Raw genomic sequence first — 22,965 nt, 5'->3', positions numbered from 1 at the left:
ATTTTGAGCATGCTAATATAAAGTCAATCATATAAATTAAAACTAAAGAAATTTTAGATATCTATAAGAATCATTCAAAGTTATGTTCAATGAAACCTTACTTGATGTTGTAATGAAAATATTGAAGTTTTGATACCATGATTTGATGATTTTATGCATGCGATTTTAAAGTTATACATGATGATTTTTGTGATTTATTAGTCTTGATGGTTTTTATGACGAAATTCATTTTTCAATCCTAAACGTTGATGCATGTTTTTATTTGGCATAAATAAAATAAATCACATGAATTTAAACAACTAAAAAGAGAAAAGCATTGTTCTTGAATCTCTTGAAAATGATTTTGATTTGACGATTTTGATTTGAATGAGTTTTATTCGATCTTAATCTCTTGAAATTATTTGATTTTTTTCAATCATGATCTCTTCTTTGTACTCCTATGTTTCCTTTTACCATTTACTAAAGAGGAGATCTATAAAACTAACCATGATCTTGATAATTATGTTTTAAAATTTTATATAAATCAAGATCGTTCACCATGACTTCTTACATTTTATTAAAAAAGAAATTATTTATGAATCATATCTTTTGGTATTCACATAGTCTTATCTTTCATGATATAATTTCCTTGTATTTATGACTTGTATGGCTTGAAATGTTTTGGAATGATACATGCAACACTATGATTTTTTCCTTAGATAAAAATACATGCAACACTATGATTTTTTGAAATTATATGAAAATCAATAAATATCATTTTCTAAAATGATACCCAAGAATGATGATTTGGAATAATGCATACAATACTTATGCTTTTATTGTGATGATATGTGTGATGCATATGATGTGTATCATGATCAAAATATTGTTAAATGCTTAATGTTTTAGTATCATGTATGATATTCTCATAATGATGAATGATTTATTTTTCGGTATCGTGCATGAAAAATAAAATGTAAAGTTTTAAAATTATGCATGTTCTAATTTAAAAATATAATGATGCACAAATAAGAATAATTACATATCTTTATCATAATTTAAAAATTGATGTAATGGGTCTTCCTTTCTTTTCGACAATGATAAAGGGCGAACAAGAATTTATAGCGTGGACATCATGAAAAGAGGCAAACTAGCTAGCTTGCATAATTCAAGAAGAAAGCAAAAATTATACTTCTCAAAAGAGAAGAAATTGCTATCTTGAACATCACCGATAATTGAAATCTCAAGAAAATACAAAAATATGCTATCTTGTCTATCTCAAGATGCTAAACATGCTAATCTTACACTTTGCAACGGAAGCAAAATTGTGAGCTCAAACATTATAAAGGAAGCAAAAATTTGCTAGCTTGCAACTTGTATATTTCAAGAAACAAGAGTTGCTTTCTTAAAAATCTCAAAACTGCTAGCTTGCATGTTCTAAAATTGGCTAACTTATATGTTGTAGAACTTGCTAAATTTTTTAGCTTACAAATTGCATGATGATAAAATTTGATACTATGTTTTTCATACAATGATTTGAATATATATCTCTGAACTCATAAGAGTTGAAACTTCTCCTTTTTGTTCATGACAAAGGGGGAAAAGTATGTTATTGTCGTGCATGATTTGATCATCACATGTTGCTTGGATTTTTGAATCCAAGAGTTTCTATCAATATGGTATATTGATAGGGGGAGTTTGTTTAAACTCCGGGAGTTAAGGTTAACTCCGTCGTCGATTGGTTGTCATTATCAAAATGGGGGAGATTGTTGAATCTCATATTTTGATGATGAAACCAATTGATATGTGTTTATGTTTTAATCTACGTTTTGAGTGATGTAGGATGCTTCGATCAGGATGAGACAATTAAAGCAGGAAAAATCATGTTGGGCCGAAAAAACATGTCAGAAGATTGGACGTCGGGCCAAGAAAAGTGGATATTTCACTAAGGATATCGGAGTTGTGGAGTCAACTAACCGATTGGGCAATAGGCCGCAAGAGAGGACGATGTGCCCAAAAATCGGACGAAACGTCGAGGGACCAATGACATGCCGGGCAACTTGATTGATGCTTAGTATTAATTGTCTAGATTGAAGTATGTTTTACATGTGCAGGATTAATTACGATGGCAAGACATTGAGCAAAATAAAGTCCCGGAGTCAAGAACGCGATCACATTGGGAGTTCGAGAGTTCGTTGGAAGTCCGGACGTTTCATCGAAAGTTCTGCGGGAACCATCCGAGAAGTCCAGGAGCTTGCCAAAAAAGCTTATTGGAACTTACCAAGAAGATCATCGTGAAGTTTAGGAGCTTGCTGGGAGTCCATCGGAAGTTCGTCGGAAGATCACCGAAAGAATAGACATAGGGACTTGTTTAGCTTAGCAAATGTCCTAGGATTTTGTAGTTAATACGTAATTGAGCTTGGATTTGGGCCAACCTAATTAGGGGCCAGCTAGGCCCATGTAAGAACTATGTTGGGCCCAATAAGAAGCCCAAACAGTGTCCCAAGAAGTCTTACCGTCGTGGCATAATCTTCGAGACTGTGTTAGGTGATGGTACCACCAATCTGGGCAGTTGTATCGCCCCTGGCAAGGTGCCAGGCGGTGGTACCGTCAGTTTGGGTAGTGGTACTGTCCAGCACTGCACCCCAGGCGGTGGTACTGCCAGACTTGGGTGGTGGTACCACCCAGGGCAGTGTTAGTCAGATTGACACTGGGCAGTGGTACCGCCCAACGTAGGCAGTGGTACCGCCCATGCCCAGGGAACCCGGGATGGGAAAGTTTTAGGCTCTAAGTTTGAATCAACTTGAAGCCTATAAATACCCCTCCCATCCCTGGTTAAAGTATACAAGTATTGAGAGTAAAAAAGTATAGAAACGCTGCTGCAATCTTGTGTGAGCTCCTCTCAAAGTTCTAAGTGTTAGAATAGATTGAGAGAGGAGTGAGTGGGGGTGTAAGGGTTATCTCCTAAACCCGATAAAAGGATAATTGAGTTGTAAAAGGTGATTGGCCTTCGCCTATTGAAGGAAGGCCTCTAGTAGATGTCGGTGACCTCGTCGGAGGAGGAAACCGAAAGTGGATGTAGGTCATGTTGACCGAACCACTCTAAAACTCTTGTTTGCATTTACTTATTGCTATTTACCTTACTGCAAACCTCCATATGTGCTTTACTTCCTCATTACTTTTGTTGTACTCTTTTATGAACTCGCTTTCAAGTTAAGTTTTCAAAAACGGTTTTACGTTAGAAACAATTTTATCGTACGAAAGTTTTTAAACCGTCATTATCTTACTGCTGCACCAATTCACCTCCCCCCCTCTTAGTGCCGACTCTTGATCCTAACAGAACATCCACTATCCAAAAACCAAATATCATTTGAGATATTATGAACTTGTGAATAAGTCAAACAATTTACTATTTTCTTCATTTTCCTCCATATAGCTTGTTTGCTTTTCTCTTTTCCAACAATCTGTCTTCATGTGATCAAACTTTTTACAGTAGTGACATTGAATTATACTCTTATAATTTTTTTGATCATAATTTGATTGTCTTTGTTCATCATGCCCATCAAAGTATCCTCTTCCTCTTCTTCTTTCATTTCCTCTACCACGAAATCCTCCTATGCCACATCCTCTTCCTATTGATTTTTTTGTCTTCTTTTGAAGTAGAAGACTCCCCCTTAACCTGAAATGCTTTATTTTTTCACTTTTTTTAAGTGACTTATTCAACTTTGCTTCATGTGCTTACAAGGAACCCATTAGTTCATCAAATAAATATGTAGATAAATCTTTTGACTCATCAATTGCCGTAATAACATGATCAAATTTCGGAGTTTAACTTCTCAAAACTTTTACAACAATTATATGATCAGGAAGATGTTCACCATAATATTTCATTTGACTAACAATTTCAGTCACTCGAGAAATAAAATCTTATACCGATTCATTGCTTTTCATTAACAAAATTTCAAACTCACGACGAAAGGTTTGAAGTTTTACCGTAATCACCCTTGATAAGCCTTGAAATTCATTTTAAAGTATCAATCAAGCTTGCTTTGAGGTTGTCGTTACTGCAATTCTCGATAAGATTGTCTCATGTACAACTTATTGAATGAAGAATAATGCCTTTTGAGTCATTTGTATTCTCCCTTAGTTTGATTTCATCATCCGGATCCATATATCTATTCTCTATTAAGTTCCAAAGATCTTGAGACTTGAATAGAGTCTTCATCTTGATACTCTAAAATTCATAGCATTTGCTTGAGAAGATGAGAATAAGGGGTTGAGATATGGAATTACCATTGAAAGTCATAATGCCCAGTTAGACTAAGCTCTGATACCACAAATGTTAGGGATGGAGGAGCAAGAAAATGATAAAACAGAATACTACAATGTAATTAAAAGGAATCATTTCGATACTTACAAAATATTTCCAAGTGTACACACTTAATTATCTCACTCCCCATGTCACTCATGATTGAGGTAGTTATTGAAACTACCTTATAACTACTAGATCGTGATTGAGGTAGTTATTAAAATCATCCTATAACTTAGATCATGATTGAGGTAGTTATTAAATGAGTCAATGATGGCAACATCAATATGTATAGTGAAGCATGCATGCAAAGATGGAAGAACAACCTAATGCTATGGGACAGATTCCAGTACATGGATTCGATTGGATGTTGTATTCCCTGATGTGATCTATGATCAAATGGACTTTTCCACTAAGAAGCTTTCCAGCTGAAAATATTTACATACCGTAGATTCGAACTTGAAAATATATTACTTATGTGATAATACAATGACCAATTCGGATATCTCAACATAAATATAAATACATTGACCATACTTATGTGATAATACATTGTAATCTAAGCTATTACTATTATTTTATTATATAAATTATAAAATGATAAAATTAATTTATTATTAGAATGAGCTCTCTGAGTCATGAAGAATATTTTGCTTAAAAACCTAATACCTAACGGTGGGATTGGGTGAAGTGGGCTTGAGTTGGGCCGACGTAGTACAACTCACGCTACTGGAGCCTTGTAGTAAGGGGCTATAAAAACCGCTCCCCCAAGTCACATTTCGCGCCCGCCGACGCCAGCAATGAAGCACTCCGTGCTCCAAACGCCGAGACGTGCTCAGAGCCCGGCGAGTCATGGGGGGCGACCCAAGGAAACCCCTCCTCCTTCGAAGTACCGCCCTAAGGTTCTCCCGTAAAACCCCCATCCTTCCCTTTGCTCCATCCATCGCGTTTCTTAACCCTCTCTCCGTAGATCGTCCCGAAGCGCTTGAGCTGCGATTTCTCCGCGGTTCCGGAGGATATCCTCTCCGAATTCCACGATCTGCTCGAGTCCTCGCCGGAGGAGAGTATCACCGTCGTAGATCCACCGGAGGTGAGACTGGAACCCTAAGTTTTGTTCGAACATCTCATACCCCCTGATTTTTCTGCTTCCTCTGCGCAGACGAGTCCGATCTCGCTTCCTCTTCTGCTTTCATCACCTAAACCAGAGGAGCACGGATCACAAGAATCCGTCGGGATTGCCGTGAATAAGGCAGCGGAGGAGCAGGAGGAGATGCTGGATCGGCTGCGAGGGGCTCTACTGGAGGTGAGGAAATCGGCGGACGTGAGCGGCGGATCGAAGAGGCTTCTGGGCAGTCTGGAGGAGATGGCCATAACAGATGTGGGCGATGATCCGCGTCAGGAGAATGGACAAAGGGATTCGGCAGTCTGCGCGAAGGTACGGGTCGGGATAGTCTGTTTCCTAATTCTGCTGGCGGCGCTGATGAACCTCTTGGCTATCTCTACGGTGTTGATCGGCGGCGGAGGACGGGATCTCTCCGGCCTGCCTCACGTTGAAGGTAACTGCGTACGTAATCTCTCTTATACGTGTATCTATTTAATTTATTTAATTAAATAAGATATATTATAGATATGAATGGATTATGATAATAGTTAATGGTTAATAGAAAAAAAGTTTAGTTAAAATAGGATTTCTTAGGAGATAAAATCGTAATAACTTATAGTAATGGGAAGCATTGAGAGATTAAAGTTTTTCTCTTAATCTTCTTAATCCAATCTCCATAATTTACTAGGGGTTAAAAAGGGGTGATCTCTCAATCTCCTTTTCTCTAATTTCTTAATCCATCAATCTAGGTGGTCTAGGAAGAGAGAGAAGAATTTAGTTCTCTTTGCAGATTGATATCTCAGATCCGACGATATAACGGAGCGCTTGTAGAGTGCTTGTAGATCACATAAGGTTTATATTCTTCTGAACAATAAGAAATGTACTTATCGTAATATATTATTAGATTTAATTTTATTTGATTTCAATCCTGACATAAAATTTTTTTGTATTACTGATAGCAGGATTTTATATTTTATGCTAATACTTTGAATCGCAAACCCGTTTCCATCCGAAACTGAGGAAGGCTTCAAAACGATTATAACGAGATACCGTAACACTGCCTTCCGAATAGGCAGTGATATGCTGCGATGTCAACGGACTGGGCGTGGCCCGTTACATCGAGCAGACATATTTCCCCTGAACACATATTTCATCAAATGCGTTACGCAACGACACTGGTGCGTAAATCTTCACATAAGGTGGTACTGTTGCAATCCGAGTGTGCACAGGCAAAACATCATTTGCGAACATTTGGAAAGCACCATGAAGCACGGTTCTAACCAATCCTGACCACCCAGCTACGTCAATTCTCACATCTCGACCGTCCACGTTGCGGGCCCAGTTTCGAAGGCGTACCAGTGGCACGAATCATGAAGCAAGTGAGGTAAAGGCCGAACCTGTGGGTCCCGGGAAGCGTCCCGCCTGGGATCCTCTCTTCGCTTCGTGGCTTTCGCCCGAACTCGCATCACGCCCGCTTCCCCTTCCTACCCGTCGCCCTGACTACTCACCTGAGCTTTGTTTAATGGATGCCATTGTTTCCTCCCTCGAACAAGTCCGAGATATCAGCTCCCGGAACCTAACCGTATATCTCTGAGCCTTTAGTCCTCTTGCTCTTTGGATCAGCAGTGACAAGCTGGTGGATCGAAAATACCAGGTAAGTGTTCTAGTTTACGGATTTTTTGAGGAAGATCTCTTTGTGCATGAGAGTCGTTCCAAGTTTTTGCAATGTCGCCTATGGTTTCTCGCTTTGGCTTTGATTAGCGTAGTGAATTCGTGAGGTATGATAGATTTTGTTGATTTCTGGGCCGGAGATCTCAGTCTCTGGTGATTATATCATTTTGTCTGCTCGACTGGGACGCCTGATAGCTTACATTTTGTCACCAATTTGGTGTTTTTTTACTGCAATTTTATCCTTCTTCAAGAACGAATCTTGCATCTTCAAACTTCCTGATTTCCTCGAAGTGGATATTATCCTTTCTTTTGGAATTGATGTTAGGCAGAAGAGTGATAGCTTGCATTAATGTTCTGTTTTTGCTGTTCTAATGTTAATTAATTCTGGTTATAGATTTGAGTTAAATTATGAGGTGACAGCTGCAAGAAAAGTCATTACTGTCATTTAGTGACCCTTCTTATCGATGCTTTTAAATTAGCTCTATGTTATACTTGGGTAGTCTTACTCTGTGAATCACTAAATTCTGTTATCAATTCTTGTTCAAGTATAATATTTTATTCCTTCTTTGCATGATGAACTTTGTCCTGCTACTCATTTATCTGAAAATGATAGTTACAGTTGTTTAAATTCACAGTGTATAATATCCATCCTATTATCCTTTACTTAAAACGGCCGTCCTTCCTAAATAATACTGCAAGCATTCTCTTATGAACGCTCCAGTTATATTTTGTTTTTTGGCAGTATTCATGATCATGTTTTCTTTCTGGACATTTACTTACTTTTATTATTCATGCTAGCTACTTTTTTAGCTATCTTGCAATGATTTTAGGTGCTATGTGTTATCACATCGTGCCTAATTATTATTCTTTCGTTGCTATACAGGTGCATAAAGTGGCTGATGAGATTATTATGGACTTCACTGATCAAATTAATCTATTGGAAAACAAATACCAGAAGGTTAAATTTTTGAATACCTTTTTAATACCACATCCTCAGTATGAAATAACAACCTGTTTGCATACAGGAAAAAAACAAGATTAATTAGGGTTTGAAATCTTTATGTGCTACATTTAGTACAGAGTACATGATCTGGTGGTAGATTAACATGAGTTTTATAAATAATAATTGGATAATTGAAAGATGTGAAACCATAAGAGCTCGATAATTTACCATATCATGGGAGGTATGTCATGATTAATATTGTTTACATATTCAGCCCATGTATAAGGTCTTCTGCTACTTCATCTGGATTCTTAACAAATACATCTGAAGACTGTTAATCTTAAGTATAAACCTTTCTAGAGGATTACTTTATTGATGAATTTCACAAATAAAATTTCCTGTGATGTGTAGAATATGCTAATTTCTCTATCCAGTTTACTTGCATCTGTTTGATTTTAACACGTGAGTTTTTAACTAGTACAGTTTGAATAGAAAGGCATCCTTGAAACAAGTTGGAGCCATTTCAGTCTGTTGTATATTCATGAGATTATCAACATTTATACATGCTTCCTGCATTGGTTGATTGTGATTCTTCAATCTTCTGAAATTTTGTATTTCTCATGATCACTACTTCATCTTGATCTTGGGCCATGTATTTGTTCACCTGTGTCCCTTAGGCCAATATATATAACATACTTTACAGATAAAATCATTTATTTTATTTTATTTTTTTCACACAGATTGGTGGCAGACTATATTCTGTGTTTGATGTGTTTCACTCTTTAATATTTGTTAAGGGAATGTGATGTATCCTTATCTGACAAATTGCAGTAATTTGACAAGTTATATGCATCTGTGTTCTTTGAGAAATGATAAATAAAGAAAACAAATTTCTTGCGTCAATCTACTCAGACCTTTATCACCAAATACTGTGATTTGATGCTACAACCTGGAAGCCTCAAGGATTTCAGTCATGAAAGAGTTTGCTTGTCACATTAACATCCATTTGCAATTTGTAATTACAAGCAGATGCCTGGTGCTAAGTAGATTACTGGTCGGCTCAAATGTGAAATCAGAGAAGAGAAAAATATGCTAGATCTGGCAAATCAAGTTGTTTCAGTAGATATCTTGAAGTCTTTATTTCTCTTGTGAAGTTAATTATCTCCATCCAGTTAGTTTGTTTGGGTCAAGCACCAGGTCCTGATTTCAAGTTTAAACTAGCAAAACATATGTGAAGCTCAATAATCTTTTTTTACCCAATGATATTTAGCATGCTGTCCTTGGTAATTTATGGTTGTGATGTTAATATTAGTGAAAGTATTCTATTTTCACATGTCAAAAGTGCTATTCATTCTATTGACATTTTATTGGAATATGTATACTCTCTTGTGTAGAATAAAGCAAAGATTTTTAGTCAATTAGTTTCTATTTCTTATATTGGAAACTTTCAGGCGGTGAAAGATCTGTACACACAATTAACTCCAGTTCAACTATTGCATATTGCTTGTCATCCCAACAGACCAACATTCCTCGACCATGTTTTGAACATCACCGACAAGGTATTCTGTTGCAATATATTCTCTAATCAGTACCTTTTTCTGCCGTTGTTTCCACATCAACTTTGCCTCATGGTTACTGTTCATTTCTTGCAGTGGGTTGAGCTCCATGGAGGCTGTGCAGCTTATGATGATCCTGCTATTGTTCTAGGTATAGAAAGTATAGATGGAAAAAGCTATATGTTAATTGGTCACCGGAAAGGCAGGAACACTAAGGAACATATTCAGCGTAACTTTGGAATGCTGACTCCACATGGGTAATGAATAAATATGAATGTTCTTGATATTTTTTCTTTCTGAGAGTCTTGAATATCTGGTTATGCATGATTTTTGATATCTTGGACAATGCAGTGATTTCATAATGTTTATAGATCAGGAATTTAACACAAGAATACTGACTCTACATATGTAATAAGTAAATATAACTGTGGTTGATATGTTTTTCTGACAGGCTTGCAGTATGCTAATGTGTGTTTATTTGTTTTCTTTGAAAATGTGGTGAATTATGAATTATTATATGTAGGCCAACAACTTAACACAGTGTACGCCTATTTACTATCATACTATGTACTCATTAGTTTCACAATGCATGGTTTTAAAAATCAGCACAAAATTGTATGGATTAGAATCACCAGATCAATGTGATTGGGATTGCCTGAGAAAATAACTCTATAAATAAAAAATAAGAATTCACAAACTAGCTAAAATAGGAAATATTTAAAATAAAATTGTAAAGACAAACATTATATGGTCAAACATTTCTTTCATATTTCATAAAATATTGAACTTAAACAAGCATATAAAACTAAATTATGAAAGATTAAAATATAATATAAAAGATAGCAATAAAAAGAAAAGAGTAATTCATTTAAAAAAATACATATTTATTTGAAGACAATTTGAAAGTAGTGCATAACTATTATATATGTCAGAAAAGCTCTAAAATTTATGTACTTGTAGCTTTAAGAAAAGCAATTAGTCTCGCTGTTGTTACAGTGCTTAACAAATTACCATGGAGTTGTGTAAAGACAAATATATAAAAAACTTCATTTAAAAAGAGCATGATACATCCTTCTACAATTTATGAATTTATTTACTATGTTTCCCTGTCCTTAACATTCTTTTCTCTCTATCTTATACAATATACATTAATTACTGTAACAACAATAGTGGTATTTGGACAAATTTAATAATTGCAATAGATAGCAAACACAATGGTAACAATGCCTCTTTTCCGGTCATAGTCACATTTTTTTTGTTTTTCCTCCATTTCAAATTTCTTCTTCTCCTTTCCCACCCCTTCTCCTTCCTTCATATTTTTTTTTTCCTTTTTCTTGGTATCATCAAAATTGAATAACTTCACTGGAGTTTAAGACAGTTTTCACATTATTTTGAAGGATAAGGCCAAAAATTTGGTCAAAATAGGGTTCCTCTTGGATGATACAGATATTTAGGGACGTCGTATCGGAATCAGCCAATACCACAAATTGCATGATATCATCTTATGATTTGAGATAAATTATAAAAAGAATTATGTCTAGAGTATATAGTTACTAATATTAAATATTCAATTGATAAAAATATATTTGGCTTCATTGGATCCATTATTGTGATGAAATTGATTAGCTCACAAGCTTATATGCCACTGTGTAGCTACTGGAAAACCTTGCACATGATGAAGTATGCGGACCACCATGGATTTCCCATCATCACATTTATTGACACACCTGGGGCATTTTCTGATCTTAGATCTGAAGAACTTGGTCAGGTATCACTCTATTTTTCTTCTAAACTAGATTGTCAGGTATCCTGTTCATGTTCGTAGTTAATATATATTTTTCATAACATGTTTAATAATTTAGGGAAAAGCAATTGCCTTCAATTTAAGGGCCATGTTTGGCGTAAAGATTCCAATTGTTACCGTTGTGATTGGTGAAGGTGGATCTGGTGGAGCTCTTGCTATTGGCTGTGCAAATAAGTTATACATGTTGGAGAATTCTGTCTTTTATGTTGCCAGGTGATCTTAAGTTTCTTTTTAATTGCATGAGGAGATTTATATACTGCAGTTACACTTCTTGTCTCCAGCACAACCAAAGAAGATACTGTAAAAATTAACTAGGTCTGGCTATTTGATGATTCCACATGGTATGCAAAGCAAAAAAGAGTATATAATCTAAGAAATGCACTAGATCCTGATTAATCTCACATCAGAAGTGGACTAAAACTAAGACTGACTTATAAGGTTTTGATAGGTGTATTATTATTAACTTCAGTTTAAGTATTTTGGCTACTGGTTTAGATCAACGAAGTTGATAGGATCGAGTAGAAAAAGACTACCCATGAATGAAGTTACGACTACGTCTTATATGCATCATATGAGGGTTTAAATTGGGCTATGCTGGACCTTGACACATCAAGCTCTTAAGGGACGAGTCAATTAGCTCGTTAGGCCTGGGTTGTGACATATAAAATGTTCACAGTTGTATGGAATTGATATATAATTTAATTGTTAAATGTGATAAAATCTCCTTAATAGATATTTCTTACAAAGTTATTGGCCTTTCAGCTGTTTGCCCAACTGATAGTGGCACTTTAGAGTTTCTGTTTTGTTTCTATTCTTTTGCTATCAAACACAATATTAAGTAAGCATGATGTGATTGTCACTATGTATGCTATTAACAAGATTTGTTTTCTGTATCATGTAATGCCTATTATATATGGTCTGTTTTGTGCAGCCCAGAAGCATGTGCTGCAATTTTGTGGAAGACCTCTCAAGAAGCTCCAAAGGTACACGCTCTGTGAGAGCTCCATAACCTTTTTAAACAGCAGATATTTTCTTATGGTTTAATAATTTGTATCACTTGTCAGGCAGCAGAGAAACTAAAAAACACAGCCACCATTACACAGCCACCAAACTGTGTAATTTAAAGATAGCTGATGGGATCATTCCAGTAAGGCAGCCTTTTTCTTATGTGAATGAGTGTGCTTCTTTTTTTAGCATAAATAACCATAATCATCTCGGACACACGAAGACCGTGCATAATATGTAACAGAGGATCTTTATGATATGCATTTTCTTATAGTTCCTCTTTTTTTTTTTTTTCCAGAACCACATGCATACTGACCATTTAAAGGTTATAACTCTTTGTTTCTGGAATTCTGTGCTTATGTGTTATACAAAATGTTCTATTCTACATGTATCCATTAGTTATGTGAATTAACTTCTCTTCTGGTAAATTTGGTCTTATTTTTCTTTTTTGGTTTCTGCTATTGTTCTTTACTTGATAAGCTATCCTTATTCAGTTAATCCATGTACCTTGTGCTAGCACTTGTTCATACATCTCGATTTATGTGATGTCATCATTTATCTCTTAGGACTCTAGTTAGGAGAGTCATAATTGAATTTTATTGAAAGAGACATTCATATAAAATCTATCTAGCCAACCCCTATTAAAGAGGTGACGAGACCGGCTAAGGTTAGGGTTAGTTGGGAGGTTACTTCTTAGAGTAGGAGTCTTATTAAGAGATGGTTAGAAATAGGAGTCTTGAGTAGGAGTCCTATTAGGAGTTAGGGTTTAGAAGCTCTATCTATAAATAGTCATGTATTCATCATCTTTTGATAAGAAATAGATAAATCTTTTTAGCAGCCTAGCCTTTGAGCAGCAACTTGGAGGAAGAAACCCTTATAGAATTCCAAGGAGACCGATCCCCTAAAAAGATCAATCCCAAGCTTAGAATCCGCTATGGTTCTATCAAGGAACTACTAGGTGGTGCACATATTGATCCAACTTGGACTTCCTAAGAGAAAATTTACCATCATGAAAGCCATGGAGGTATATGTAGTTTATAATTTTTTGCATGTGTAATCTGGTGTTAATAAACGACCTACTTGATGAAATAATTGGAAACACTATCTTCATTTTGTTCATCTTTTTCTTGATGATTAAATATTCTTTATTCCCTTACCGTGTTTGTGCAAAATTCTACTCTACGGCTGCAGTTATTTATTATTCCCTTACTTTTTCTTGTACCAATTTCTCTTGCATGGCTACAATTATTAATCTCATTTAATGTGATATCCTGTAAATTCAAAAACTTTAAGATATGCTGAAATCTCATCTATAAGCTATTCTTAGTTGAGGATAGAACGTAGTTATCATTAAAAGAAGCTCTTGTTTAAAAAAAAAAATCAATTGCATTCTTTTTGTAGCACTTGATATATTCTTAATTATTATGTATGACCTTACATCATATACAGAATCCACCAATATAAGCTTTATGAAATAGTTTACCTTGTTCAATCAAATGTAATATGGAATTAAATGTAACAAATTTGTAGTGAAATCCCCTTACCTTGAAATCTTTAATTTGAGAAGTAGGGGCTACCATCTCCTGATCAGAAGACATCCGATTTTTGTAGATAGTATAAAACTCTTTTTCCTCAATATGTTTTATAACATTCAGTTTCTCGAAAGAAAGTGTAGTTAATAATTATGTTAGCATCTTTTGATAACAGAAGAACCTTAGTGCTGCTTTTTGGTCTGTTTTAAAATATTTTAAAATTTAAAATTTAACTTTGTTGTTTCATTTATATTGTAAAGATCATGAGTTTATTGTGTAATTCAGGAGCTTGGTGGAATGGACAAGGATAGTTTACTTAACATGCAACATATGAAGTTCTGGGTACTTGGGGGATTTGTGGAAGGTGAACATGTGGAACCAGAGATCAAACGTAACATGAAAAAGAAGGAAGCTGATGTTCCTCAAGTTACAGCTGACATATGTTAGGGATGGAGGAGGAAGGAAACGATAAAAATAAAATACTATAATGTAATTAAAAAGAATCTTTTTGATCAAGAAAATCGATGTAGTATTTAAAACAAGAGAATTGACATAGAACACTTACAAGATATTAGTGTTTTCTGACTCTATCTTGCTTCATGAACTATGATCCTATTTATAGGATTTAGTGATAACTACCTCACTCCACCATGTCACCCATGATTGAGTAAGTTATAATAGAAACTACCCTATAACTTCTAGATCATGGGCCACTTCTTCAAACATGCCTAAAACTACCTAGAACATAGTAACTACCTAGATAACTACCATGAATCAATTCTCAACACTCCCCCTTAATTCATAGTTATATATACCGATTTGAGACATGAAATAAATATGCTTTTGAACTAGAAGCGACTTGGTGAGGATATTCGTAACTTATTCATCTGTTTTACAATACTTTATTGCTATGACTCCACTTGCTACAAGATCCCAGATGAAATGATAGCGTATCTCTATATGCTTCGTTCTTTCATAAAATGTTGGATTCTTCGTCATTGCAATTGTGGCTTTGTTGTCACAAAATATTTCTGTTGCTTCTTTTTGTTCTTGATGAAGATCTTCAAGAAATCTTCTAAGCCATATTGCTTGATAAGTTGTTGATGTTGCGGCTACATATTCTGCTTCTGATGTCGATAACGTAGTTGTTGCTTGCTTTTTTGAACCTCAAGATATAGCTCTTGATTCGAGGCTAAAAATATTGAATGAAGTACTTTTTCTATCATCTAAAGCTCCTGCTCAATCACTATCAGTGAAACTAAATAATTTACATTTAAAATTATGAGAATACCAAATACCATAATCTGTAGTTCCAGCAATATAATGTAGAATTCATTTAACAGCTCTGAGATGATGTTTGCTTGGGCTATACATAAATCTGGATACTACACCAACAGAGAAGGTAATATCTGGTCAAGTATGAGTTAGATAAATCAAACCTCCAACCAAACTTCTGTAATATCTTGCATTTGTCAGACATGTACCATCTTCAAGTTTTAATTTCTTATTTACATTCATGAGTGTTGCTGCAGCTTTGTAATTAATCATATTAGATTTTTTGAGTAGATCTATTGCATACTTTATTTGTGAAATAAAAATTACATCTAATCCTTGCTTCACTTCAAACCTAAGAAAATAATGTAGTATACCTAGATCTGACATTTCAAACTTATTCATCATACACTTTTTAAATTCTACCATAAAAGAGTTAGATGAATCCATATATATAATATCATTAACATAGAGGCAAACCATTAGAATATTTTATTCACTTTCCTTCTTTATATAAAGAGTAGGTTCATTATTGCTCATCTTAAATCCATTTTGAAGAAAATAATAATCAATTTTACTGAACCATGCCCTTGGAGCTTGTTTAAGCCCATAAAGAGCTTTCTTTTGTTTATACACCATTTTTTCATGTCCTTTAACCAAAAAACCTTCGGGTTGAGTAACAAAAACCTCTTCGTGTAAATCTCTATTTAAAAACATAGATTTCACATCAAATTGATAAACATGCCAACTCAAGTGAGCAGCTAAAGCCAAGAAAGTTCTCACGATTTCGAATCTAGCAACCAGAGAAAAAGTATCATCAAAATCAATATGCTGTGAATATCCTTTTGCTACAAGCCGAGCCTTATGCTTTTAGATACTTTCATCTGCATTAAACTTTGTTTTGAACATCCATTTTAATCTAATAGCTTTCTTTTCTTTCGGTAGATCCATTAGCTCCCAAGTTTCATTCTTCATAATTGACTTAATTTCCTCCTTCATTGCTTTTCGTCATTCCTCTTTTTCAACTACTTCATCAAAAGTTATAGGATCTAAAATAAACAAAGCAAATGTTGAGTCATAAATTTCTGTTAGTGATCTGAAATTTCTTAGAGGGGTTTCATCTGAGGAATCAAAATTTGAAGTGTTACTAGGTGAGATTGACAATGAACTTGTTAGAGTAGGATCTGTCATTTGATTCTGTGGAGTGTCTAATTCTGCTGGAATCTGAATTTGTGTTCCACCTTTATTGATCTCCCAATTCCAACTTGCCCTTTCATCAAACACAATATTTCTGTTAATAATAACTTTGCCACTAACAGGATTATATAATCGATATGCTTTTGATTGTAAGGAATAACCAATTAAGATGCATTTTTCAGATTTTTCATCAAGCTTGTGATGATTTTGTGAATTCACCAAAGCATACGCAATACAACTAAAAATTCTTAGATGGCTTATACTTGGTTTCATACCATACCAAGCCTTAAAAGGAGTTTGATTCATAACAACATTTGTTGGTGAAATATTCAACAAATAAACTGTTGTTACAACTACTTCTGCCCAAAACTGATTTGGAAGGTGTTTTTCTTTAAACAAATTTCTTGATATTTCAACGATAGTCCGATTTTTACGTTTAGCTACACCATTTTGCTCTGGTGTATATGATGCTGTCAATTCTTTATGAATACCATTTTCTTCACAAAAAAAACTAAACTCATTAGATAAAAATTCACCATCTCTATCTGTCCGAAGTGTTTTTATGTATCTACCACTTTGTCTTTCTACAAGTGCCTTGAATTTTCAAAAATTATCAAATGTTTCATATCAAATGTTTCAGATTTCAGTTTCAAAAAATATACCCAACTCATGCGACTATAATCATCAGTAAACAATAGAAAATATTGACTTCCACCAAATGATTTTATATTCATAGGTTCACATAAGTCAGCATTATTAATTCAGAACAATTAGATGCTCTCTATGCTTCTCCAATAGGAAATAGTTTTTTACTTTGTTTGTCATAAATGCATCCTTCACATACATCAAGTATATTAATTTTAAACAATCTGAAAATCATTCCTTTTTTATTTAACAACTTTAAACCCTTAATGTTAAGGTATCCATATGTTAAATGCCATAAATTAGACTCATTCTTTTGAGTTGCAAGAAAAGCATGCTTTTCAATATTTGAAACATCAAGTGGAAACATCTTATTTTGCATCATGCAAATATTTACCATAATTAAACTAAATTTTTTTTATCTTTAATAGTGCATGAACCATCATCAAATATAACTGAATATCCATCATCTATTAATTGTCCAACACTCAACAAGTTATGCGATAAAGTCAAAATTAAGAAACATTATCAAGGTATTTTACCTTCCCTTGATTTGTCTTCGTCTCAATTATTTCTTTTCCTTCCACTTATATTTGCTTTTTATCAACAACATAGAGATAAAAATTGAAAGCCTAAAGAAAGTTGCACAAGAAGCAAAAGGCAGGTCCCCGGTCTCAACCATCTCGACTGAGACAATAGAGAAACTAAGGCAAGAAGTGGACAAGGAAATGTCAAATGCTTTTATTTCTATGGGTCTACAAGAGAAGCTGAAAACTCTTAAATTGGAAGTATCCAAATCTCCTGATATGAAACAGTCAGTCCGGCTTTAAAGGATAAAATAGAGAGATTGGTTCAGGAATTTAAACATAATTTATACCGCCCAGGATCTTTCATGGGACTAAAGCAGAAGCTTGATATGTTAGAAGAGATTAATAGGTTGCAGGAGAAAAGTGGGAAGGGCGAGAGACTGAAGAAAGCGATGGATGAGAAAACTCCAAGAGCAACTGAAGGTGAAGATGGAGGTGTTGAGAAAAGCACGTAAGGCGGCGAAGGGAGAGCAGTTGGATGAAGATCAGATTGAGGAAGCAGAGAAGGCCAAGAATGAGCTGAAGGAAAAGTTAAAATATGTGAAACTAGAGGTGGTGGTGATGAGTAACAAAACAGTGCCAACAGCTCTACCAGGGTTAGAGGTTGTTGAGAATTGATTCATGGTAGTTATCTAGGTAGTTACTATGTTCTAGATAGTTTTAGGCATGTTTCAAGAAGTGACTCATGATGTAGAAGTTATAGGGTAGTTCCTATAACTTACTCAATCATGGGTGACATGGTGGAGTGAGGTAGTTAGCACTAGGTCCTACAAATAGGACCATAGTTCATAAAGCAAGACAGAATCAGAAAACACTTGGAATATCTTGAAATTGTTCTATGTCAATCATCTTATTTTAATTACTACATTGATTTTCTTGATCGAAAAGATTCTTTTTAATTGCATCGTAGTATTATGTTTTTATCGTTTTCTTGCTCCTCCATCATCAACATTTGTGGTATCAAAGCTTAGTTTCAATCTGAACTGGGTATTATGACTTTCAATGGTAATTCCATGTCGTAACCCTTTATTCTCATCTTCTCGGGCAAATGCTATGAATTTTGGAGTATCAAGATGAAGACTCTGTTCAAGTTAAGATCTTTGGGACTTAATAGAGAATGGATACGCAGATCCAAATAAAGAAATCAAGCTGAGGGGGAATAGAAAGAAGGACTCAAAGGCATTGTTCTTCATTTAATAAGCTGTACATGAGATAATCTTCTCAAGAATTACAGCAGCGACAACCTCAAAGTAATCTTGGTTGATATTTCAAAATAAATTTCAAGGCTCATCAAGGGTGATTATGGTAAAACTTCAAACCATTCGTCGTGAGTTTGAAACTTTGTTCATGAAAAGCAATGAATAAATGTAAGATTTTCTTTCTCGAGTGACTGAAATTGTTAGGCAAATGAAATCTTATGGTGAACATCTTCCTGATCATATAATTGTTGCAAAAGTTTTGAAAAGTTTAACTCTGAAATTTAATCATATTGTTGCCGCAATTGAGGAGTCAAAAGATTTATCTATATTTTCATTTGATGAACTAATGGGTTCCTTGCAAGCACATGAAGCAAGATTAAACAGGTCATTTGAGAAAAGTGAAGAAAAAATATTTCAAGTTAAGGGGGAGTCTTCTATTTCAAAATAAGACTAAAAATCAGTAGGAAAAGGAAGAGGACACTTTGATAGACATGATGAACAAAGGCAATCAAATTATGATCAAAAAAATTACAAGAGTGGAATTCAATGTCATTATTGTAAAAAGTTTGATCACATGAAGGCAGATTGCTGGAAAAGAGCAAGCTATGTGGAGGAAAATGAAGGAAATAGTAAGTTGTTTATGACTTATTCACAAATTAATGATATCTCAAATGATATTTGATTTCTAGATAGTGGATGTTCTAATCATATATTAGGCATAAGATCAATGTTTAGAGATATTGATGAAACTCATAAGTTGAAAGTTAGACTTGGAGATAAAAAGCAAATCCAAGTGGAAAGAAAAGGAACAATTGAGGTGAAGACAAATCAAGAGAAGGTAAAATACCTTGATAATATTTTCTTTGTTCCTACTTTATCACATAACTTGTTGAATGTTGGACAGTTGATAGATGATGGATATTCAGTTATATTTGATGATGGTTCATGCACTATTAAAGATAAAAAATTTGGTTTAATTACGGTAAATATTTGCATGACGTAAAATAAGATGTTTCCACTTGATGTTTCAAATATTGAAAAGTATGCTCTTATTACAACTTAAAAGAATGAGTCTAATTTATGGCATTTAAGATATGGACACCTTAACATTAAGGGTTTAAGGTTGTTAAATAAAAAAGGAATGGTTTTCAAATTGTCTAAAATTAATACACTTGATATATGTGAAGGATGCATTTATGACAAACAAAGTAAAAAATCATTTCCTGTTGGAAAAACATGGAGAGCATCTAATTGTTTTGAATTGATAATGCCGACTTATGTGAACCTATGAATACAAAATCATTTGATGGAAGTCAATATTTTCTATTGTTTACTAATGATTATAATCGTATGAGTTGGGTATATTTTCTGAAATTAAAATCTGAAACATTTGATAATTTTCAAAAATTCAAGGCACTTGTAGAAAGGTAAAATAGTAGATACATAAAGACACTTCGGACAGATAGAGGTGGTGAATTTTTATCTAATGAGTTTAGTTTCTTTTTGAAGAAAATGGTATTCATAGAGAATTGACAGCACCATATACACCGTAGCAAAATGGTATAGTTGAACGTAAAAATCGTACTGTCGTTGAAATAGCAAGAAATTTGTTTAAAGAAAAACACCTTCCAAATCAGTTTTGGGCAGAAGTAGTTGCAACAGTAGTTTATTTGTTGAATATTTCACTAACAAATGCTGTTATGAATCAAACTCCTTTTTAGGCTTGGTATGGTATGAAACCAAGTGTAAGTCATCTAAGAATTTTTAGTTGTATTGTGTATGCTTCGGTGAATTCACAAAATCATCACAAGCTTGATGAAAAATCTGAAAAATGCATCTTAATTGGTTATTCCTTACAATCAAAAGCATATCGATTATATAATCCTGTTAGTGGCAAAGTTATTATTAACAGAAATATTGTGTTTGATGAAAGGGCAAGTTGGAATTGGGAGATCAATAAAGGTGGAACACAAATATAGATTCCAACAGAACTAGGCACTCCACAGAATCAAATGACAGATCCTGCTCTAACAAGTTCATCGTCAATCTCACCTAGTAACACTTCAAATTTTGATTCCTCAGATGAAACCCCTCTAAGAAATTTCAGATCACTAACAGAAATTTATGACTCAACATTTGTTTTGTTTATTTCAGATCCTATAACTTTTGATGAAGTAGTTGAAAAAGAGGAATGACGAAAAGCAATGAAGGAGAAAATTAAGTCAATTGTGAAGAATGAAACTTTGGAGCTAATGGATCTTCCGAAAGAAAAGAAAGCTATTGGATTAAAATGGGTGTTCAAAATAAAGTTTAATGCAGATGGAAGTATCCAAAAGCATAAGGCTAGGCTTATAGCAAAAGGATATTCACAGTAATAAGGTATTGATTTTGATGATACTTTTTCTCCAATTGTTAGATTCGAAACCATAAGAACTTTCTTAGCTTTAGCTGCTCACTTGAGTTGGTTTATTTATTAATTTTATGTGATATCTGTGTTTTTAAATAGAGATTTACACTAAGAGGTTTTTATTACTCAACCCGAAGGTTTTTTAGTTAAAGGACATGAAGAAAATGTGTATAAACTAAGGAAAGCTCTTTATGGGCTTAAACAAGCTCCAAAGGCATGGTATAATAAAATTGATTATTATTTTCTTTAAAATGGATTTAAGAGAAACAATAATGATCCTACTCTTTATGTAAAGAAAGAAGGTGAACAAAATATTCTAATGGTTTGCCTCTATATTGATGATATTATATGGATTTATCTAACTCTTTTGTGGCAGAATTTAAAAAGTGTACGATGAATAAGTTTGAAATGTCAGATCTAGGTTTACTATATTATTTTCTTAGGTTGGAAGTGAAGCAAGGACCAGATGTAACTTTTATTTCACAAAGAAAGTATACAATCTATCTATTCAAAAAATCTAATAAGATTAATTGCAAAGTTGTAGTAACACCCATGAATATAAATGAGAAATTGAAACTTGAAGATGATACATGTTTGACAAATGCAAGGTATTACAAAAGTTTGGTTGGAGGTTTGATTTATCTAACTCATACTCGACTAGATATTACCTTCTCTATTGGTGTAGTATCCAGGTTTGTGCATAGCCCAAGTAAACATCATCTCGAGTTGTTAAAAGAATTCTACGTTATATTGTTGGAACTACAGATTATGATATTTGGTATTCTCATAATTTTAAATATAAATTATTTGGTTTCACTGATAGTGATTGGGCGGGAGTTTTAGATAATAGAAAGATTATTTCATGTAATATTTTTAGCCTTGGATCAGGAGCTATATCTTGGGGTTCAAAAAAGTAAGCAACAACTACGTTATCGACATCAGAAGCAGAATATGTAGTCGTAACATCAGTAGCTTATCAAGCAATATGGCTCAGAAGATTTCTTGAAGATCTTCATCAAGAATAAAAAGAAACAACAGAAATATTTTGTGACAACAAAGTCACAATTGCAATGACAAAGAATCTAACATTTTATAGAAGAACGAAGCATATAGAGATACGCTATCATTTCATCCGGGATCTTGTAGCAAGTCGAGTCATAGCAATAAAGTATTGTGGAACAGATGAACAAGTTGTGGATATCCTCACCAAGTTGCTTCTAGTTCAAAAGCATATTTATTTCATGTCACAAATCGGTGTATGTAACTATGAATCAAGGGAGAGTGTTGAAAATTGATTCATGGTAGTTATCTAGGTAGTTACTATGTTCTAGGTAGTTTTAGACATGTTTCAAGAAGTGACCCATGATCTAGAAGTTATAGGGTAGTTCCTATAACTTACTCAATCATAAATGATATGGTAGAATAAGGTAGTTACCACTAGGTCCTATAAATAGGACCATAGTTTATGAAGCAAGACAAAATTAAAAACACTTGGGAATATCTTGTAAGTGTTATTTGTCAATCCTCTTATTTTAAATGCTATGTCGGTTCAGTTTTCTTGATCGAAAAGATTCTTTTTAATTGCATCGTAATATTCTGTTTTTATAGTTTCCTTGCTCCTCCATCCCCAACAAAGGTGGAGTTAACGAAAGCAAATGCAGTGGTACGGAAGGAAATAGAGGAGGCAGTAGAGAAAGCAGGTTTAGCATGGAAGATAGAGGAACTGAAGGGAGAGATCGCAAATGGTTCAGACGGAGAAA

The 22,965-nt window shown here is 34.1% G+C and overlaps 1 protein-coding gene across 1 annotated transcript; it reads left to right on the top strand.

Annotated features, from left to right (window-relative positions):
* Nucleotides 1–5,081: 5,081 nt before the first annotated feature.
* Nucleotides 5,082–14,417, top strand: LOC103978275 (acetyl-coenzyme A carboxylase carboxyl transferase subunit alpha, chloroplastic-like). Its single transcript, XM_065125910.1, has 10 exons — nucleotides 5,082–5,190; nucleotides 5,259–5,378; nucleotides 5,448–5,852; nucleotides 7,945–8,019; nucleotides 9,456–9,563; nucleotides 9,657–9,817; nucleotides 11,214–11,328; nucleotides 11,423–11,577; nucleotides 12,296–12,347; nucleotides 14,187–14,417. The coding sequence occupies exons 1-10, from the start codon at nucleotides 5,089–5,091 to the stop codon at nucleotides 14,346–14,348; spliced, it is 1,455 nt and encodes a 484-aa protein (XP_064981982.1). The 5' UTR covers nucleotides 5,082–5,088; the 3' UTR covers nucleotides 14,349–14,417.
* Nucleotides 14,418–22,965: the final 8,548 nt, after the last annotated feature.

Source organism: Musa acuminata, chromosome BXJ1-3 (genome assembly GCF_036884655.1).
Source record: "Musa acuminata AAA Group cultivar baxijiao chromosome BXJ1-3, Cavendish_Baxijiao_AAA, whole genome shotgun sequence".
In the NCBI taxonomy this organism is placed as follows: Eukaryota; Viridiplantae; Streptophyta; class Magnoliopsida; order Zingiberales; family Musaceae; genus Musa; species Musa acuminata.
The sequence above is the reverse complement of the archived record's forward strand: the minus strand, read 5'-3'. Positions and strand labels throughout refer to the sequence as shown.

Bases quoted from the DNA above. Each gene is read 5' to 3' on its own strand.
- LOC103978275 (XM_065125910.1), top strand. From the start codon at position 5,089: ATGAAGCACTCCGTGCTCCAAACGCCGAGACGTGCTCAGAGCCCGGCG. The intron at 8,020-9,455 runs GTTAAATTTTTG...GGAAACTTTCAG, and splicing joins TGGAAAACAAATACCAGAAG to GCGGTGAAAGATCTGTACAC. The intron at 11,578-12,295 runs GTGATCTTAAGT...TGTTTTGTGCAG, and splicing joins TCTGTCTTTTATGTTGCCAG to CCCAGAAGCATGTGCTGCAA.